At 34.7% G+C, this 22,328-nt stretch overlaps 1 protein-coding gene across 3 annotated transcripts in view; it reads left to right on the top strand.

The window, feature by feature from the left end:
• Nucleotides 1-22,328, top strand: part of WDR72 (WD repeat domain 72) — a 128,993-nt gene that overhangs the window by 23,358 nt on the left and 83,307 nt on the right. For all 3 annotated transcript variants that reach the window (XM_037395936.1, XM_037395935.1, XM_037395937.1), the window contains 6 exons: nucleotides 14-159; nucleotides 519-615; nucleotides 3,594-3,735; nucleotides 4,234-4,479; nucleotides 5,022-5,242; nucleotides 6,612-6,807. In XM_037395936.1, coding sequence (XP_037251833.1) covers nucleotides 14-159; nucleotides 519-615; nucleotides 3,594-3,735; nucleotides 4,234-4,479; nucleotides 5,022-5,242; nucleotides 6,612-6,807 — 1,048 coding nt within the window. The remainder of the gene's footprint in view (nucleotides 1-13; nucleotides 160-518; nucleotides 616-3,593; nucleotides 3,736-4,233; nucleotides 4,480-5,021; nucleotides 5,243-6,611; nucleotides 6,808-22,328) is intronic.

Raw genomic sequence — 22,328 nt, 5'->3', positions numbered from 1 at the left:
TTTCTGAGCTTAGGTCTATGACTATTGTGATTTCTCCTTGCTTTGTACTGAGTTCTGTAAAAGTGGTCAGTGCTTTGCTGGTGGAGAAGTACTAGCAGCTTACAGACTTATCATCTGGACAGAAGATGGCCACAGTTACATCTACCAGCTGCTAAACAGGTGGGCTCAGATGGGAAATTCACACAAAAAGTTCAGGTACAAGATGAACTCTGGGAGGTTTATTATGGAAAATCTCTGCATGTTGCAAATGATCAAAAACCAGAACAAAACCACTTTGGCACTCAAAGATTTACTCTGAGTTTGACAGCCCTCAGTCTTTGTTTGACACAGCAGGGAACATAGGAATAAGATTAGCCATGTAGAACTTGGGCAGCTGGTGCTGTGATTTCAAAAAGTCGCTTGTAATTACTTATTTGGTAACTTCTAATTGAACTTGTGAATCTTGGATGTTACTGTTCTGCTTTCTAAAAAAATATGACTTTCTAAAGCTTTTAACTTTTTTTTTTCAAATTATGCAGTAGGCTTTCTAAAAGCATATATTCTGCTGATGGGAAAGTGATGAAAGAAACTGTTTATCCTCATTTACTCTGCTTTACTGGTGTGAAGGAAAATAAGGTAAAGTCATGAAGGTTTACAGTAAGCTTCAAAAATTCATTCATTATTTGTTTGCAATTACCTGAATGATGCCTAAAAATTGTTGAATTCATCAACAGATTTAATTGTTCTATGAAAACAAAGAGCAAGACTTCCCTTCATTTTAAAATTTTTACTTAACTTGCAGATGCTTATAACATGTTTTTGTCTTAAATTCTAGCAATATTTACTTTTTTCATGTGGCAAAAGATTCCAGTGCTTTCAACTATAGATAGGCTAATTGTTGAAGTGATGTTTTTTCTAATGTTAGCAAAAAGTTCAGAACTTTTTTTTAAGTTATGTGGTCTAAAATAGCTTTAGAAGCTTTTACTTTCACGTCTGTAAAAAAAAAAAAAAAAACAAACCAAAACAAAAAAAAAAACCCCCAACTGAACAACAAAAGAGCCAACCCACAAGCAAAATGTAAGCAAGTTGCTTAGTTCTTGTTTTGTTAAGAAATACATGCATGTTTTGGTGTAGCTACATAAATACGTTGCTTCCCGTATGTATCCATCCTAAATTAAAGGAGGTTGAATATGTGACACTTCATCCATAATACGGTGAGCAGACTGACAGTACCCACAGTGCATAAAATTAGACACACATGACTTCAGAGCCATGGCCTGTACTTGAAAAAGCCTCTAAGATCAAGAAAAGCGGAAGCTGAAAAAGTAGGTGATCTTTATACTTCTGGTTGAGAATTCATGTTTAGCCAAGCACATCATACCAGTTTCAAATACAGAAGTTACTGCTTAGACAAAGTAGCACAAGCGGGCTCAGCTATGTTGGAAAACCTGCAGCTTGACTGACTTTTTGAGTATTCTTTGTATGACCACAAAGAAATAGGTAAGGAGAAACAGTTAATTTAAACGAGTAAAAAATTTCTTAGAATTAAGTAGGAAAAAATAAAAATCAGTGGCAGGGGTTCTTACTTTGGCAAAATGGAGCCAAAACAAATATAACACTTTTTTTCTGTAGCTTTGGTTCTTGTTTTCTTGCTAAATCTTATCACTAATACTGTTTATGAAACAGTAATCATTGGAAGATATGGATTTAACTGCAGGCAGTGATTGCATTAGTTTTATGTATATATGCATGAGACTGAGACCTCAAACAGGTCTTTAAACAGTTTCTGAAAATATGCAAGAGACACATTTTTACTTGTACCTGACTAGAAACACTGTCAAATCTACGACTGTGTAAGGTTTTTCAGTGTTCTTTTTTCTTTCTGTTGATAACTATAGGCTCTTAGAAAGTATTTTTGTTGCATACTCTTGTGAAGCCTGACAGATATAATTTTCAGTTGAAGGGCAATAGCACAAGCCATTCAGTGTTTCCCCCAAATGCTGTGATCTAAAATCAGATAACTGCTGAAGGATGCCAAAAGATCCGATAGCATGAAGGAAAAGAAAAAGCCAAAACACATGGCTTGGCAAATTATAGGGTTGTAGTGGTGGTAGGAAGCTCATACATGCTTCTCCCAAAATGTATGCATTTTTGAAATAATATCACCTGCCCTTTTCTAATATATCTGCTTTAATATTTACCTTACTACTAACAGATATGTGAGACAACAAAACTGCCAATGTGGTGATCTGTCTTGATCTTCATTCTTAGATAATAAACTGAACTGCATTGCAGTACAGTTACTTATTGTGGAATTTACTCCCAAACTTCAATGTTGTAAATAAGATATATCCAGCATATGGGGATGTTATTAAAATATCTTGAAGGAGCAAACAGATTCAATCTGTGTACACTACCTAAGTAAAGATGATGTGTGGAACAAACCTGTTTGTGCTGATGACCTTTCATCCCCACTTTCTACAGTACACGGTGTGCTGTAGGGTTTTTTTGGTGTGGGTTTTTGTGTGCTCCTGCACATATCTTCCCAGTTTACTTTCATGCAAAAATGATCCTGATTGGATGCTCCAAGATAACTCCACAACACAAACACTTCCAAAGTACATGCCTGGTGTAAACTCTAATATACTAGTGTAGAAATACCTGGAGTTTATTTTTCTTGACTTCTGTGGGAGTTTTGAGCAATTAGAAGCTTCCCCTTAGACATCTCACCTGTTTTTATAATAGTTGAGAACAAAGCTTATGTAACAACTAAGCAGGATGTTCTTGGCAAGTCACTGGTAGATTATCATGTAGTTTGGTTGTTACTGATGTGGTAATATAGAATTATCTGTGGTGCTACGCTTATGGACAAAGAAAGCCTACAGACTTCTAGTCTTCATGGGAGAATAGAAACATGGTGTTTGTTAAAGATAAATACACTGTAATAAGTTTTAGCATTGACTAAATGAAACTAGGTACCTGTCAGTAAGTCTGTTTATCAATTATATTGTACGTCTGTAGTTCTCTTTCCAGATGACTGAATGATGGTGTTTTAGACTATTACCTATCTATGTAAAAGCATAATTCTTACCTTTCGTTATTTGTAGCAATTTAAGCTATCATGATCGAAGTTTTACTGATTTTTTTTTTTTTTTTTTTTTTTAATGTGAAGATTATCAGTTTTTCACTGCATCTTTCTCAGCCTGGTCTTGGTACTTATGCTGCTTTTTTTCATATTTTTCAATAGTATCACTGGTGATACTATTGATAGATTCTCCATTTAGAGACAGTGAACCTAGGGAGCCCTCCCATTCCACTTTCCGTTTGGGATGTAGGCTTAGCCAAGCATACTGGTAAAGCAGAGGTGATCTTCAAGAGGCTTGCACCAAGCAGAGTAGACCTGGTCAGAGCAGGAGTTAGGGACAGGTGAGGATTCAACCATTGTTTTATGTTTCTACAGCTTTTGGTGTAAAAACAACAAAAAAAAAAACCCACACCACAAAAAACCAAAAAACCCCACAAACAAACAAAAAACCACCCTTTGAATTTGCAATTATTACATTACTTTAACAGCTCATTTGTATCAGAATAATTATTTCCTTTTGTTTTGACAGAGTTTTCCTTTTGTCATGGGCTTCGTGAATGAAAGGAAGGAGCCTTTCTATAAGGTTCTTTTTTCTGGTGAAGCTTCAGGAAGAATCACTTTGTGGCATGTTCCTGATGTCCCTGTGTCAACATTTGATGGTTCGCCAAAAGGTCTGGCAATTCCGTGCCCTTGATAGAGTCCTTTTAATGATGTCTTCAAGTCAATTTTAATGAAAACTTAAATTCTCATGGAAATATTTTCACAGTAGAAGGTGATGCTCATTCATTCATTGTGTGATGATTGCCTGTAGTTAGGAGTGAGACACTAACAAAGACGAGTGTCTAGAAAATCTTCACAGAACTGAACATATAAATGTTCCAATTTCCTTACCATCTGCCCATAAATGTTCCTTTACCATGTGTCATGAAAATTTTCTTAGCTGGGCCTGCTTAAGGTTGTTCATGGAGAAGTATAAAAGAAAGGATTTAGTGAGATGTGATCTAATATTGGAATAGCAGCTGCTGACTTTCCATCTTTAGGCTGCAGGAAGGATAGCTAAGGAAAATGATAAAGAGATGAAAAAATATATTTTGCTTTGGATGTTTATGGTTTTTAATAATAATAAAAAAAATTCCTAAACACTTCTGATTTTCTTCCCCCACCCCTAGAGATCCCAATTACAGCAACATGGAGTATTCAAGATAACTTTGATAAACACCGTTCAATGTCAGAGGGCATTATTGATCATCTTTGTGCATCTAAAGATGGAATCAAAAGTGCAGTTGTCAGTTCCTCTGTATACATACCCAGTCTTGATAAGCTCGTGTGTGGATGTGAAAATGGGAGAATTTTTGTAACAGTAGGTTTAAAAACTGCAAGAGCAAGACTTTTGGGAAACATCTCTTTTGTGAAAGGTGAGTTTTAACAATTTTTGTTCAAATTCATCTTAATCAAGCATGGAAGATTGCATACTTCTGATATCCCCTTCAGTGATCCCTGTAAAAATTCTTTGAAAAACAAGTGTGACGCTCAGGGATAGAATGAGCAAAATGGAAGATTATGATGCCCTCTCTCCTGTAGCTGATATGTTAGATCACAGCTTAGTACTACCAAGGTACTTTGCACTGTTAGGACTCCTGGAATGGCTGTTGGAATGGAGCCACCTGGAAGTGAGATATGTGGTATTTCATGATGTGGGCAGTAGTCATCTTTGTCATTTTTGCCTCTAAAAGGTCATTCTGCTGAAGGAATAAAAACAGTAATCTCTGTAGATGAAATTCAGAGTGAAGACCTTTGCCCTCCCTGTTAAGAACATGTCCAAATTTCTTTGATCCTCATGTAAAGGATTGTTGTATTTAATTTTTTGAGTCGCCTGACTTTCAGCAAATACAGACTTTGAAATATAGAACCCCTATTCTTAAGGAACAGAAATAATTTATGTATCATCTTGTTCCAGATAATCTACCTTATAAGGTTCTGAATGGTCATAGTAGCAGAGTCACTTGTTTACTTTATCCTCATGATAAATCGGTAAGATTTGATCCAAGCTGGCTGTTATCAGGGGGCCAGGATTCTGTCGTGATCTGCTGGGATATATTTACTGGAGACATCTTACACCAATTTAGCCTGCAATCTGGTCCAGTGACAGAGCTCTTGCGATCTCCAGAAAACTACAGAGTAAGTGAAAGTGTAACAAATAATGTATAAAAAAAAAATAAATCTTTATACGTGTGTGTATGTGTATATACATATGAGATAAAAATCTGTCTGGCAATACTTTTATCCTGCAGCACTTTATCCTTAATTTACATTCACTTAATTGTATTGCTTGAAAGTTGCTTTTAATTTCAGGGGGTTGATTTCTTGTTGGGTTATACCTACAGTGATTCAGAAAAAATGATCCTAAACCAATGATGTATTATATTGAAGCACTTGACATTGTTTGCCACTTTTTATATCATGATTATCAATCTGTATGTTATTCTGATTATCTCCTAACTTCTGAAGTTGAAAAGTGTAATCGGTTATGCTAGGGGTTTGAACATAGTGAGAAATTATTTGGACCAGTAGTATTGTAAGCTAAATTTGTATGCTTGATTTTGGTTCCTGACACATCCTTGTTAGCCATTGCATGTAGGCTTTTGTGGTTTATGAGATCTGGAATAATTTCAGGTGTTTTTCTTTAAGTGAATTTTGAAGTAAAAATTAGAAGACTTACTGTACTCTGAATGCTCTATGAAACTTTGATGAACATGTTCTGTCCCCATGGTATTCCATGGGGCTGGGCTTTAATCTTTTTCTCCTTAGAAAGCCTGTGAAGACATAGTTGATACTTATGGTTGACTTAGCTCACTTATGAGCCAACACGAAGTAGTTCAAAAGATGTTTTGCAATGGCTTAGGTTCTTAATGCTTGTAAGGCTCCCTTTAGCCCTTTTTCTGGAAACTAGTTAGAATTTAAAGCCTGTTTGGGTGGTGTTTTGGTTTTCTTTACAGGGCTGAATTTGTACATAAGGGTGAATTCCTTCATGTGTCACCAAAAATTACTTGCAGGAAAGGAATGCTTTGCTGAATCAGGTCCATAGAATGTGAAATGCAGTTGTAACATACCCAATTTTTCATTGGAAATACATTGCTCTTGGCTTTTGTGTCATAAGACCTGACATAATTTTATATCATGAAAACAGCAGTTTGGTTTAAAGGTTAATTTTTTTACTGCTTTCTCTTTTAGGATGACACTTACTCTATATTTGGTTATATAATTACAGCTTTGATAAGCCAAGTATTATGAATAAATGTTATTAAAATTAATATTTTTTTTAAATTTGAAAAATCAGAGGAGATTATATGTTTTCCTGTCAGGAGATCAGTTGTACAGCTAGCCTGTTAGCCCACATCTCCAACTTGTTTTTGAAATAAAACAGAGTTTTCTAAAATGGGTGTTTTCTGGAATAGAAATCGCTGGGCAACTTTTACCAGGCTTGTTCAAATGATATGGTTATGACTGGGGTTACAGTATTGAAACTGAAGTTCTTTATGCTTTGCAGTTAAAAGACAACAATATAGTGTGCTGCGTGTGCAGTGATCACTCAGTAGCAATTTTACACCTTCAGAAGAGAGTATGTCTCTTACATGCCAGAAAGCATCTGTTTCCTGTGAAGAAGATAAAATTTGACCCTGTTGAAAATCTGCTAATTGTTGGATGTGAAGATGATTCAGTTTATATCTGGGAAATTGAAACAGGTAATAAAAAAAAAAAATAATATTCCCCCTGTGTTTACTTTCCTGCAGTTTTGTTTGTCATGTTGTGTTATACAAACCTAATTTATAGAAGACCAAAGCAGAAATGCTAACACATTGAATATATTTATAGAGTTTAAACGTTATATAAAAAAGCAAGAAATAAAGACTTCATGTGGCTCCAGGTATGTCATGAATAAAATAAATAGCTTAAGTCAGATCCTAACAATCAGATGATTAGCTGACATTGCAGTGAGCAGAGTAGAATATTTCTGGAAGCTATAAATAAAGCTAACGTTACTCTCTTTAGCTACTAAAAAGAATGACATTTTGAGTCCTAACAATCCTAAGTTAGACCATGAAGTGTTCTGCTTTCTTCAGCAAAATCATAATTTGAGAAACCTTTTGAGTTAATTGATAATCAGTTAACAGTGGAAGATAATTGCAAAGCTCACAACTGTGTAGTTAGTTAAACTAAAGCTGAGTGTTTCAGGTTAAGCGGTAGATTGCCAGGTGATTTGAGTGTACAATGCTGATTTCACAAGGGGAATAAACATAGTTATTTGAACTCTGACAGACAGAATTATTAGAAGCTGTAATGGTACTATATATTACAATACAATGTTTTCATGTGATTCAGAGCCATGTGTCTGGGGGTGGCGAGAGGGGGTGGGTGGGTGCATAATGAGTCTAGAACCACTGAAATGCACAGCATATTAATGAAAACAGTTTTACTAATGTAACTCTTGAGATCGCACTTTACAACACACTGTGTAGGCTGTCTGCTTTGGACAAAAGTCCCTTGTTTTAAAGTACAAAACATCTGTATTTAGTGAAGAAGTTGGCAAAATGAGCACAACATAAATTAAAAGTCTGTTATGTTAGTAAGCTATTTAATATCATTAATCTGGCGTAGTAAATGCCTTCTGGTACTTATTTTTTTTTCTGAAATGTACTGAATTGCTGCTTTAAATAAATTTAATTTATTCCAGACTTTTATCTAACAATATAGTCAGTTAAAAACCATAGTTCTACACTGGTGTTTTCCTACAGCTACTCAAAAATAGGAAGCTCTTTTATAAAGTGCTCCTATTTTTGTATTGTAGTTTGAGATTTAAAAATTCTTTTAATCTTTTTTGTTCAAAAATATCAATAAAAAATTGAGGAGGTGTGACTGGTAGATTGTATGTAGTGTTGTACTTATTTTTCTTGGTTGCCTTATTGTTGCTGAGAGGGTATATGACAGTTTGGCTTAGAATTTTAGTTTTAGTTGCACTGTTGGGGAAAAAAAAATACAAGGTCCCAGTTTCAAAAGTAAATACTGGACCCTAAGTTAGGGTGCTCTAAACTTATTATCCTGCTTTTATTAGTAGGTCTTTCCTGCTTAACTTTGAATTTTCTTTTCTGGTGAATCTAAGACTATGTGTAGTCTACAATTTATGTAGATGCATGATATTACAGTTCTGAGTGCATTTTGTCCAGTCAGGTGGAGGCATGGGTTCTACCCTTCTGATCAGTCCTCTTTCTGGAGGGTTTGTGGGTCTCTTCTTATCTTTTCATTCCTTTAATTGCTTCATTTTACTAGTCGCTGTTGGCACATCTGCAATATTGCAAACTACTTTCCTCTTTTACCTCTAAAAGGAAGAATGTTTCCTCTACAGTGTGTTCTGTTCTGTTCCTAAAGGTATTACTAGATCTCATGATTACTTCCAGCCTGTAATGACAGCATGCACATTTTCCAGGCGAATAGTATTTCTGCTCCATAATTATATCTACCCCATACTTTAGCATAATGTAAATAAAACAGCAAAAATGAGAAATTAATTTGATTCTTGTCGTTGCCTAACTGCTTGTTTTGTAGCAATTGCCAAAAAGTCACCTTTACTAGTGGTAAAATATTAAAGGTAGAATGGAAAGTTACTGTACTAGATCGCTGTTGTAACTACAGGGAAACTAGAGCAAGGAGCTGAATGTTGAGCAACTATTAATACATGTTTTCATGGAGAAATTGGTAAAAATGCTACCAATTTCTACCTTTTCTATCTACATCTTCATTGCTTTTTAAAAAATGAATGTTAAAAAGTTGAGAAATTTAGGTGGAGTATATAGAATGTTTTATTTCACAGCTAAAAAGGACACTTCTCAAAAACACGTAAATAGGCTGTTTCGTATGTGTCAGTTTTAGAGTTGAGACATCCTTGAAGGTCATCATATCTAAATGTTTATTAGTATTTCTTGTAGAGTGAACTTCTAACCAAAGGATTAGTGTGCGTTTGAAACTCTGCAATATAATTGAGCAAATTTAGTAAAGGACCACAGAATATTTTGTTTCATTATAAATCTCTTGTCATAGCTATCATTTTAAACTGGTATCCATGTTATTTTCTACCAGAACTTAATAATGTTAAAAAAAAATAAATAATGAGATTAAAGCTCTAAAACACCAATGTTGAGCACGCAGTAATTATTTTCCATACATACTACTTTGATGCCTTTGCTATTGATCCATCATAGTCTGTGCTGTTGTTATATTTGTAGGATACAGTGTAACAGCTCCTCAGGTGCTCCTATGATGTGAATTAAGGTTTAAGTTCACAAGGTGGCAAGTCTTAACATGCTTCTTGACAAGACATTGTGTTTTAAGGGGACTCGGACCCCACAGTATGTCAGCACAACACTTGATTCTCTTCTTAAAAAAAAAAACCAACCAAAAACCCAAATAAACCTCTCAAACCAACCAACAAAACCCCCCAAACTTTAAGCCAAAATAACTATGCTAATGACGAGAGTATAGTTGAATTCATCATAGTACAAAAGGTTGAATTCTTAACGCTTATTTCTAGAGCTATGGAGGCATTAGTTCATCTCAAAGCCTATCTTTAGCAGGACTTGTTGCACCCTACTGTCTGCAGGAGGACAGTGGTGTACAACAGAACTGTTCTTCTGTTGTGCGCTGAAGGGATTATGTTTTGTACTTCCCCATTTTTAAGACAAACCTAGCTTCTTTATTTTCTTTGGTCTAGATTTTTCATGGAAAGTGTGTATACTCTGGTTAAAATGTAAAGGTTTAAATATATTCCTCATCTGAAAAAAAAAGTGCAAACTCCAAGCTTTTTAACTTTTTAGCCTTTCAGTATTCTTGTAACTTCATGGAATGTATACTATTAGCTAGAAATAGTGCTGACAGGTCATAGGGATTCCAAACTTCTGGGGCAAGTAAATAATTGCTAAATAATTCATTCTGTCAGTTTAAAATTGAAACTTTTGGCTGTTGATTTGAAGAAGTCATCTGTGTAGACCTGAGAAAAGACAGTTCCATGTGTGGTGTTAGAGAAGGCCAGGTCTGCACTGCTCAGAAAGGTATCTTGCAGGATTAAATGGTACTTCACCAGTGTATGCCTTGGGATTAACTCCTGACAGTGGGGATACTTCTATCCCGAGTGTGGTGCAATGAGGGTCTTCCTTAGTTTAAAAACAAAACAAAAAAACCCACCCAAAACCAAAAAACCACCAAAAAAAGCTTTCAAACAAACCCCCTCAACAACAAAAAAACAAGCAAACACTAATTTCTTTCCTAGATCTCTGGACAGTAAATACTGTGGAGTGAATTCAGTGTTGCTGCTGTATATGCGTAACATGGAAGAAATTACTTTGACTCATTCTATAGGCCAAAATGCCAATTGTTGCACTCAGTATAAGAACTAATAGTTTCCATCACCATACAATGCCCAAGGCAGCCCAAAGAAGTCAAGGGTCTGCAGAGAGAATTTAAATCTCAGATGCAACTTTATTTAGTACAGCTAGATGACTTCACACTGAAGTATAGTGATTTTTTTGTAAATTAATGAGATTTAGTAGCATAGGATTGAAATGGTACCACAGAGACAAAAATCAAAGTATTTTAACTGTCTCTCCTTTAGCTGTAAAAATTGCTGCCTGTTTCAAAATTAGAGAGGAAGTAAAATTGATGCCACTGCTTGTGTATATTACACATTCAGAAAGGGTGCAGATAGCTAAAAGTGTGGTTTCTTTAATTGCCGTTTCTGTATCTTTTATTACTAGTATAAAGCAAGAATGAGAGCTACAATTGATACCTCTTAAGCAATAGCTGGAACACAGAAAAGGGTGCAGTTATTTTGCTACATTAGCCATTAACAAATTTTGTTTTGTTTCTGTTAGGTATTGGTAACTAAAAGATGCTATCTAGGGTGAATACCTGGGAAAGCCTACTAAGATGTACTGTAGCTGGTTAAAAGTTGAATTATATCTGTATTGTGGGAGAACACAAGTGGTCATAGCATGGATCCTTGAAACTGGCCTGTCCCATATCAAGAGCCATGTAGACAGATACCGAGTGACACTCGGGCAGAAAAAGCATTGTTCAACTGTATGGGAAAGGTGTACACCGCATCACAGACAAACCTGCAGAAACACAGCAGCCTTTCATTATGATTTTCATCTGTTGATGAGGCAAATGAACAGGCAGCTGTGTATAGTACTTCTTGGCTACACATTTACCTGTGAGCATGTTCTGTGACTCAGTTAAATAGAATAAAGTCTATGGTGGTAGCCTTGTGCTTGGATTCCATTTCAAAAATGGACATAAGGTAAAGGTTTTGTTTCTGTAGTCAAAAAGTGGTTTTCTTTTATTTTTCTTCTGGCTGTGAAGGTAGCTTGATGACTGAGGATTTGCCTCTTTAAGTGAAAGTCAGTGGAGGACCTGATTTTGTCAGACTCGTATATCACTGTTTGCAGTTCAAAAAAAATCTGAACAGTGTTACTGTATTAGAGTTAATGGATAACTGGGAAAACAGCCAGTCTGTTTATAATTTCAGTCTGTGGATTAAGGAATTTCCATGAACATTTCAATATTTACACTGTTGTAGTCAGCAATAACTCTGTGGAATTTGACAGATGACTTTACAAAAGTTTAGGGGCATCGAGTACCTATGACTGTCTTTCAGTTGTACCACTTTAGCTCCAAAACTGTCTTTCCACCAGGTAATTGAGAGATGACCCCTTAAGCAGAGGAAGGACTTACTATACATAAGTTCATCATCCAATTTCCTGTAACAGTCTGACACACTTTTTTGAAAAGTATTTAAAAAAATTTTTGTTCTTTAGCAGGCTTTTGTTAATAGGTTTTTTCTACTTTATGGGGTGGTTGTTATACAGATGAAAATTGAAGCCAGTATTACTTCATGTGCAACTTGTTGTACCCTCTCTTCATGAGATTGCAAAAGCTGCCTTATTTTATGTAGTCAATGGGAAGTTGCAGGAGTACATTGAGCAGCCTTTATTCCACATAAATAGGCATTTCGGCATATTTATGCTGGAATGTGTTAAATACCAGGAGTGTAGTTGACTTAAACTGGAATTCAGGAATTAGCCTTATCTAACTTGAGACTTCTGTCTATACTTAAGACACCTATGAGCTAGTAGTTCATGTCGGTTTTGTAATAAGCAGGAGGAAATAGGAGTAAGTAAAAGTCTCTATCTTCTCGCCACTGACTACAAGGGCAGTCTAAAGAAGGTGTGGGGGGCAGGGAAAAGCTAATTGCCTGCTGCTATTACAAGTCTAGAATAAGGCAGATTGAATCCCATTGTTTTAGGCCTTTGGTTTAGAGTGCCAAGTAAAATTATTCTGTCTTAAGTTTAAATGTTGTTGCATGTGCATGTGGGTAGTGATATAGAAAACCATACAGAAGCCATGAACTATGTTTACTGTGTTTTACCTAAATTTTAATATATGGATACGACAACTTTCCATTGCAGTGGAATATCTTTACATGACGATAAATATTGATTTAATAATACATTTAGAACATTAATAGAGCGTGTGTACAGGGTATGTTCCAAACTTATGTGTGCTAGAAGACAAATATGAAAATCAATAACAAATTTTATTCTAATTAAAGTGTAGAATATTTCTTCCAATAGCCACCACTTGAAATCCACTTCAATAAGGAAATTAGCTGTTATCTATATGGTTTTTACATTTTCCTTAAGCAGTCGGTGTCTTTGCTTTTTTTAAAAAGATGAGTATCAGTATGATAGCATGTAGTAACAAAAGATTCATGGAGGTTTTTTTCCTGTATACAGCATATGGTAGCGTGTCTACTGAGCCATGTTTCTATCCAAGAAGTATTAAGAGTGAGGAAGGAGTGGGTAGACTTTGTTCAGAGGTAGTAATCCTCATTTATTAGAGGTAGATTTAGTCTTTCAATTAGTACTAGTTTAATATGAATTTCTTGACATGCATCATGCTCACACTGCTGATTTTCTGTTATTTCCTTTTGCCTTGTAAGTCTTGTCCTGTTTTATTGGTTTACAGCATGCTTGGCGTGAGTTTAAAAATAACATCACTTAATAAAACTTTGTTCAATTATAATATGTGTTTAACTTTACACTGGCTACTTTCTATTTTTCATAGTCACTCAGGGAGCGCAAATTTTGAGAACTTTCTTGCGTGATGCTAGCCCAAACACAGAAACAAAAATTGAAACACGCCTAAAGAGTATGCCTGCTGTCAAGATCTCCTGTATAGTCAAAATTAAGTGTATACTTACAATCCTTACTAGAAAAGATCAAAATTGTTGATAAAAAATAGTTTGGATATGCGTAGTTAACCATGTTTTTGGAAGACTGTGTCCAGTTCAGTCAGTCAGGTGGCAGATAGTTTGAACCGAGAATGTACAAGGTATTAAGGCAAAAGAATTGAGATGTGTTTGGGCGTTACTGCAGTTCACGTTGAGAAGATGTCGTGGCTCAGTTGTCTTACAGGCTTATCTGAATATACTGGGTATTGTCTTACTGCATTGTTTTCTATGACACTGTCATTACTGTTATTGCTAATATGCTATATTAGGATAAATTCAAGTACAGATACAGCTCACTTTAATTCATAATCAGTGTAAACAGTACCACATATGACAAGGAGAATCTGTCCAAAATGCAGAAAATGTCTTCCTTTGATCTTTTTCAGGGGGCCAGTGAGGGTGCTTTTACACGTTAATGTAGTCGTGCCATTTATTATTTTTCACTACTTCTTTAGAAGCTGTTTTTTTAAAAAAGGCTTGTGAGCTCTAAAACTGAAGTTCAGAAAACTTTGTGCTGTGTTCGAAGCCCCTAGCATGGGGGAACTTGCCTTTTACATACAAAGGAACAATTATTTTTTTTATACACAGCCTGATGTATTAATTTTGCAAAAATACTGAATAATCTGAAAAAGTATCCAGTCCTTCAGGAACAAGAAACTCCATTAATTTTTCTGATTGAAAATATCTAACACATTTTTATAAAACAGTTTAGATAAATTACTCGTATATCACTTTCAAATTCAGTACAGGTGGTTTTTTCCCATGTTGTGCTTGCTTTCTGCATAAGAGCGATGGTGATCATAGTGATTTGTTTTTTTAGTATTTGATCTGTGTTTCTTTTAATGACAGTGGTGATTTTCCTGTATCTGCTTGAAATGTGCAATGCTGGGAAATGTAATTCATCAGCTGATACTTGATTATAGATATTACAATAAGCTTTCTATTAAGTACTTGCTTGACTTCCTTTTTTGATGACTATCCTCACCTCTGAATTGTTTATGGAGGCTTATCTTTTACTTGTTAATATTCTGTAACATTTAATTATGTACGAGATAAATTAATAAAAAATAAAGGGTGTAAGTAAAGTTTTCTACATAAAATTGAATTGTTATAGATAATAAAGTTATTAAAGTACAGTTATATAACTACACTTAGGAGATGTGTTCGAAGGAAAATAAGTTTATGAAGTTAAGCTTTGAAAAGCTCAGAGGTGTTAAGGTTAAGACCATTTTTGCAAATCTAATTGCACAAATTGGATTTGTGAAATTCTGCATTTAGCTTTCTTTTCATGTACCTCTGAACTCTTGAGGTTTATTACTAAATAAATTTGTATAATATTTTGTTTTTATTTACACTGTTTAACATGTATGCTTTCCCTATTTGTGTCCTGTTTGAATCCTTTTCTGAATATAATACTTTTCTTGTATTTTGTTTCTATTTGTGTTGATTATCACTGAGTGCTTAGTAACAATATTTCTCCCATTTTCCAGTCAAGTGCAGTAGCATTACAATTGTTTGGCTTCGAACTTCTGCATCTAAACAAAGCAGAAATCCTAAAAATGACAGTGCTTTCTATAGAATAATTCTTGGAATGCTCTAGGGGTTATGTAATTTAAAAAAAGTTTTAATGTGTACACTGCAGCAGAGGCTTGCATAAAAGTGCCTTCTACTTCAACTCAGAGATTATTCTTTGCTATTACTACCTGTCTTTGCAAACTTAGAATTACATTGATACTTCCACATAACTTCCTACTTGTGTATAGCTTGGGTTTTTTTTAATAGAGGTAAGGGAAAGACTATCACTTTGATTCACTGTGATAAGATTGACTGTATGTATGTCATCACGTGGGGTGCATTCTGTATAGACCTTTCTTGATTGAGCAAAGTTAATGGTGTTTCAGTTAAAATTGTCATTGTGGTAGGAACAAGACATCAGCATTGACAGTGTATTTCACAAAGTGTGATGTTCAGCTTTGAGTCCATACTTCAAGGCATGAAGACTTTATGCAACACCCATGCGTTTCATGACTTTAGCCTGAACAATAAAAGTTTTGAAACATTTCTGCTGAGAAAAAAACAAAACCATCTTACCACCTTAAGATATCTGTCAAGTGTAGAAAAGTTTAGCTTAATCATTTAAAAACTACACAGGTGTCACTAAATTAAAACAGGCATTTAATGAGATTGGCAGCCCTCATAAAAATATGCAGCATCTAACATTAGTCAAATTCATCTGTATGATCACTTCTATCACAAAAATCTTTAAAAAAATAATTAAGAGCTCAGAAGGACTCTGAAAATATTTCTTACAATGTTAATGCCACATTGAGTAGTTTAAACTGTTACATAAAACCTGTTGTATTTCAGAAACATCTTTGCTGTGGAGAAAATGAAATTACTCTGCATGTAGTGGTCTTATAGATCAAACCTTTGATCATATTGATGGTCAGGCATGCTGGAACACTTTCAAACACTGTTTTATACGTAGTTATATATGCTCCAATATTTTTATAATTGATGCTAACAATAATAAGTCTTCTAAAACATCTGTTAAACTCTGTGCAAGTACTGCATGAGTTGCAGAATATGTGATATTTTGTTTGGATTTGGTTGTGGGGTTTTTTAAGTAGACCCTCACTTAGTATGGCTGAAAACTTTTCTCATCTTGGAAAGAAATTAGGAGTTAAACTGTTTAGAAGACTGAGACTTGGGTTTCATCGGGTGGCTGTGAGGAAATAAATTGCACAGTTTTTATGAAACTGTTACAATCGTACCGAAGTGAACTGCCATTATTTTACTATACATTTATGCCTAGATAATTGTAGAAGCAACAATAATTACACTTCTGTGACACTGTTGTCCCTGCAAAATGTAGTGATTTACAGTGGAGTTTTTGATAGCTTTAGTTTTCCCTTTTTCTTCCCCTCTCTACCATCTTTCTCTCTTTTTCTTTTCAGGTCATTGGTCAGAATTAGAATTGAGTGTATGAGTGTGGCCTAGCTGATAAATCCTGTGGCTGTGTTTCATATGCTGGAGGCTGTGCTGTAGCTAGGGTCAAAGTCATAGTGGTCGCTACCTTTTTTTTTTTTTCTTTTTTTTTCTTTTCTTTTTTTTCTTTTTCTTTTTTTTTCTTTTTTTTCTTTTTTTTCCTCTTTTTTTTCTTTTTTCTCTTTTTTCTTTTTTTTTCTTTTTTTTCTTTTTTTTCTTTTTTTTCTTTTTTTCTTTTTTTCTTTTTTTCTTTTTTTTCTTTTTTTCTTTTTTTCTTTTTTCTTTTTTTCTTTTTTTCTTTTTTTCTTTTTTTCTTTTTTCTCTTTTCTTTTTTCTCTTCTTTTTTCTCTTCTCTTCTTTTTTCTCTTCTCTTCTTTTTTTCTTCTTTTTTTCTTCTTTTTTTCTTCTTTTTTTCTTCTTTTTTTCTTCTTTTTTTCTTCTTCTTTTTTTCTTCTTTTTTTCTTCTTCTTTTTTTCTTCTTCTTTTTTTCTTCTTCTTTTTTTCTTCTTTTTTTCTTCTTCTTTTTTTCTTCTTCTTTTTTTCTTCTTCTTTTTTTCTTCTTTTTTCTTCTTCTTTTTTTCTTCTTTTTTTCTTCTTTTTTTCTTCTTTTTTTCTTCTTCTTTTCTTCTTCTTTTTTTCTTCTTTTTTTCTTCTTTTTTTCTTCTTTTTTTCTTCTTTTTTTCTTCTTCTTTTCTTCTTTTTTCTTCTTCTTTCTTCTTCTTTTTTCTTGTTTTCTTTTTTCTTCTTTTCTTCTTTTTTCTTTTCTTTTTCCTTCTTTTTTCTTTTTCTTCTTTTTTCTTTTTCTTCTTTTTTCTTTTTCTTCTTTTTTCTTTTTCTTCTTTTTTCTTCTTCTCCTCTTTTTCTTCTTTTTTCTTCTTTTTTTCTTCTTTTTTTCTTCTTTTTTTCTTCTTTTTTTCTTCTTTTTTTCTTCTTTTTTTCTTCTTTTTTTCTTCTTTTTTTCTTCTTTTTTTCTTTTTTTCTTCTTTTTTTCTTTTTTTCTTCTTTTTTTCTTCTTTTTTTCTTCTTTTTTTCTTCTTTTTTTCTTCTTTCTCTTTTGAACTCTGCATAGCCCCAAGATCTGGGCTGATGCAAAACTCCAATTTAGAGTCCTTGGTAACTACATCTGGCAAGTTTTTTGTGAAACATGCTACATACATATTGCATGCATTTTTTACATGCTTGAGAGCCAAAAAGTGTCATAGTATTAGGTTTCTGTGAAGTCTCTTTATTAATTCACTTTTTCCTGGCTAATGAAGTTTGCCTGTAGGGTCCTATGCCCCTGGTCAGAAATCAGTCATTTATATATTTGCAGGAGTAAGATGAGGTAACTGTGAAATGGCTTCGTTAGGAAGTGCACCAGGCTGATCCCTATGCAGTTCGTATGAGTAGAGCAGCAAACTGCATCTTTAACTGATGATAAATCATAAATCTTCAAGAGTGACAAATGGCCAAATTTTGCTAAATTTTAATTGATAGAAATGCCTATAGAGTTGTTTGAGTGAACTCGTTAGGCATTTTTAGAGTAAAAATAACTTTTGATAAAATTGCCATAACTTGTGTGAATGAAAACATGCAAGGATCGGAAGGCTTTGGGAGAGATGCTGTTTTTTCAGGAAGAGAAAGTATATGACAAACTGTTTCATTAATTTCTGCGTTTTTTCCAAGACGGTCTAAGTTCGTGTAAAATTTCTCATTTCATTCTAACCCTATGCTTTAAAAAGAGTCCCATCATTCAGTCTTGTACACACACTCATAAATTCTACACATACTCAGTTCACACCCCCACAATATTTTTGCTTTCCTTCATTTTAGGTTTACAGAATGTAATATTGGTAAGCAATTGTTTAAATAAGATTTATCTTAAGTCAGATACAGTTGTGAATGCATGCAGAATATGTATGGGCTCTAAAGTCTGCTTGGTTATACAAAAAACATTTTTTGTGCTTACTCTTTCTGATATTAGTACAAATAGGTCGTTTGATATTCCTAATAGTGAGTTCTCAAACAGTTATATTGCACCTAATTTCATAATCCTTTGTGAAACTATAAAAAAATAGCCCTTACAAAACTATGGTTCATATGTTAAGTACCCTGTTGCATTACTAGGTGTTAATTAAAGACTATGAAAGGCTGGTATCTCCCCTGAAGGGAGTTTTTCATATTTGGAAAAGGGCTGTAGTAATTTAGCTCTTCTGTTCTTAGGTCATAGTCTGACCTTCAACATTAATAGTCAGGGCAGATGCCATGTGGGTTGAGATCTTGATTTCTCCCCTCCCCCCCCCACCTTCATGCTTAAGAGGCATCCTTAGAGAAAGGGAGAACCTGCAGGGAGTGAGTTAACCCAGCTGTGCACTATTGAACTGAGACAAGGTAACTTCTTGGGCTAAGAGTACTGTAGCCAACACTAAACAATTTCTCATTTAGACAATCTTCTTTGAGAAAGCAGCTCAGTGAAGAAATTCGAAGTATGTTAAAGGTAATGTGATACAAATGATAACATGCAATAAGATGTAAGTTGTCATTTGACTAGTTTCTCTGAGCATTTTATGCTGCCACTTAAACACTTTTCTAGAAGACGTAAAGGATAAGGGAACATTCGTTAGTGTATTTTGAAAATGTGAATTATTCAGAATAAGTCAAAAGCATGAATATATGTTTTGTGGAAGCTTAATGTTTGGATTTTTTTGTTTTAATTTGTCAGTCTTAAGACAACTAATGTTTTGCCTTTTTTATGGCATACTTTTCATACATGTAAGCCTCTGGTCATTCTGTAGCTTGCATTTCAATATTTCATAGTTCTATAAACTTGAGTCATTTTTCAGTAACTACTTACTGATGTAGAGTAATAAAAGGTATTGGAGCTTGGAAAAGTCTGGCTTGGAATAAAAGAGTCATCTATTGCCCAGTCTCCAGAAGTTAAGGTCACTCATTTACACTGAGAATAGTCAGGTATCTTTGTACTTACGTGTATACGTACAGGCACATACTATTAGGTATTTTGTACTAGGTGGAACGTGTATGGAATTTAGCTGTATGTGTCTGTTTAAGAGGACGTGTTTCTTACAGAAGATACTTGATCTTCATTCTTGATTTATTATTAATGAAGTAAGATTTCTCATTTTTACTTAAAAAAAAACAACAACTGATTGGCATGGTCAGTGCAGGCAGAAGAGCTCATATCAGGGAGGATTTTCATTCCAGACATTAAGGGATTCTCATCCTCATTCCATGTTTCAGATGATGATAAAGAAATAGAAACTGCTCACATCTCTTCCATGTTCAGAGCTGTCCTCTTTTTCCATTCAGCCCAGTTTAAGTTTAAGACACACAGTATATCTCAATTCCTGTTACAGGTTTGCTGTCCCTTGGTGTTTAGAATAGCTTAGATTTGAGCTGGGGAGTGAACAGGGGAGGAGTATTCATGTCCTCTCTTTCAGGGTGTTGTGTCTGCAGCAGAAATCCTGGGAATGAGGACTGGCTGCATTGAAGAACTGCTCTTTTTGCCTACATATGTAAACCTGCATTGTATGTGATATTTCAGTAGTTTTATTTGTATTGTTCTTCACTGATTTCTTTAGTTGAAGGATATTCTGACAATAGTTTGTTAATGCTATTCTGAAAATATACATTCTGAAGAATGTCGGTAATGCACAGCAGTTGGACTACACGACAGAAATCTTCCAAATGCAAGAATCGTTGAGTCTCTTCCAAGACGCTCTACATGCTTCTGTATACATACTGTAGACACAGGGAATCTCCATTCTTAATGTATTCCTATACGTAAAATATCCTTTTAAAGATTATTAGATTTTAATAGGCTGTTTTTTTTGTTTGCTCTATCCCATTTCTGTTTTCTAGATTGCATTTACTTTTGTCTTAATATTAATAGGAAGCATATATGCTTACTTAACGCAATGTTTGTTCCAACTGTTTTGGGCCATTTGATAGAGTGGGTAGGACTTGCAGCTACGAGAAATTTGTCAAGGAAAGTGCTTGACCACTGTCTTGGAGCTGGACATGGTAGACTCGTAAAATTCAAGCATCTTCTAGTGAGAGCATAAAACTTCTGCTTGCCTGAATCTACCAGCATAGAAGGAAGTGTGTGAGTTTCTTTTAAGATGGAATAGGTGTTTATGGAAAGGAAGATCTTGACAGAAAATAAAACAACTAATAATATAAGTGATACTTGTTCTGAAAGGTGGGGTTTTTGTTTTGGATTTGTTCTTGACCACATGCTCCTTTTAAATAAAATCAATTCTGAAACCATTTTTTATTCACAGATCACTGCTATGCTGTAATATTCAGCCGAGTTACTAGGTCACAGCAGCGCTGCAGTATCGAGGATTTTCAATATTTTTGCTGTGACAGCGAACAGAAAGCACTGGAGCCTGACGATATGACAGGTCATGTGATGTCAGTGAATACCTTGTCTTGAGGCAGGATAATAGGCATGACCCACCCAGTAAAAATGCATCATTCAGTAAGAGCAGAACCTAGAGAACTGTATGGACAGCGCTAACACCAAGAGACACAATTTGTAGTACTTGGTCCAGAAGAAGAATAAGATGTTGTAACAGTCTCTAACCAGTCACATCTGGTGGTCCAAAGCTGCCCAGGAGAGTGAAATACTCCATTCTTATCTGTTCCTGAGACTTGGTTGCCATGGTCACAGCTTTAGAGAGATAAAGACTTTCTTTTCCTGTATTTTGTATGTATAGTAGGGGGTCGTAGCAGTGGTGTTGCTGCTGTGTAGAAACCCCTATCTTTCCCCTTTTAATTCATTGTTATTTTATGCTCCCTAATCAAAAGGTATTAGGCTTATTTGTGTTTAAAATACTTCAGGTGTGATAGTTGTCTTAATTTCTGTCCTCTTTTCTGTACCCCCATGTACAGGCTGTGTCTTTTCTTACTGTTTGTATTTTTGTTTTCCTTTAAAATCAGAGACAGTGTATTTCTACAAATAACTGTTTCTGGAACAAACCTTGTCCTGCCCCAGTACTTTTTGACTGTCGCAGTGATCAGAATGTCTTTGTTGTGTACATAGGTTTCTCTATCCTTCCCCCCACCCTGTTTGTTTCTCTTAAAGATGTAGTCAGGAATCACAGAATACAGATCTCTCCCTTTGTTTTCTTTCTGCCACCTACTCACTCTGAAAAAATGAGGGGTTTGGGCTCTTCAGAAGTGTAAAGTACACTGGATAAAATAAATACTTTGTAATACTTTCATGATCATCCACTCCCTTCCATCATACCCACTTTCCTGTGCACTTTGTGCCCTTTTATTGCAGACCCAGATGTATACACAAATCTGTATGTATATACAGACACATAGAGATTTATGATTACAAACTTTATGCAAGAAAGCATATTTTCTAAGGAAGGAATCATCTTCTAGAAGGTGCTGCTTAGAAGGGATTTGAGATACCTGTTATGAAACACATCAATAATTTAAAGAGAGAACTCTCTTTTTTTAAATTGATTTTATGATATCATAGCCTTCTGTCACTAAGAAACTAAGCTGGTTATCCAGGGCATTGTTTTCTATTCAATGTTCCTGTCTATAGATGTGCTTTAAAAATAATAATAAAATACTTTAACTCCTTTGCCTGAGAGGCTGAGGCATATTTCTTGCCTCCTATGAACCCAGAAGGGATTTTTTTCAGTTGATAAGTTAAATTTCTCTTCGCCAAACTATGCATTAAAATGCTGTATTTGCTATGACATGATCCTGACACTGATCCTTAGAAAAGAGTATGGTAGGTAGCAGAATTATTCAGTAAGTTACCAACGTCTCCAGTTGTTTCTCAGTTTGCATCCATAAGTCTATAATACATAGAAGCACATCTGTCAGCAGGTAAAAGTAAGATATGTATGTGTTAGTGTAAAATATATAAAATACTAGTTTGCTTTCACATACAGCAGGAATGCCTGTTTATTC

This window comes from Falco rusticolus, chromosome 7 (genome assembly GCF_015220075.1).
Source record: "Falco rusticolus isolate bFalRus1 chromosome 7, bFalRus1.pri, whole genome shotgun sequence".
Lineage (NCBI taxonomy): Eukaryota > Metazoa > Chordata > Aves > Falconiformes > Falconidae > Falco > Falco rusticolus.
Note: the sequence above shows the minus strand (reverse complement) of the source record. Positions and strands in the feature narration are given on the sequence as shown.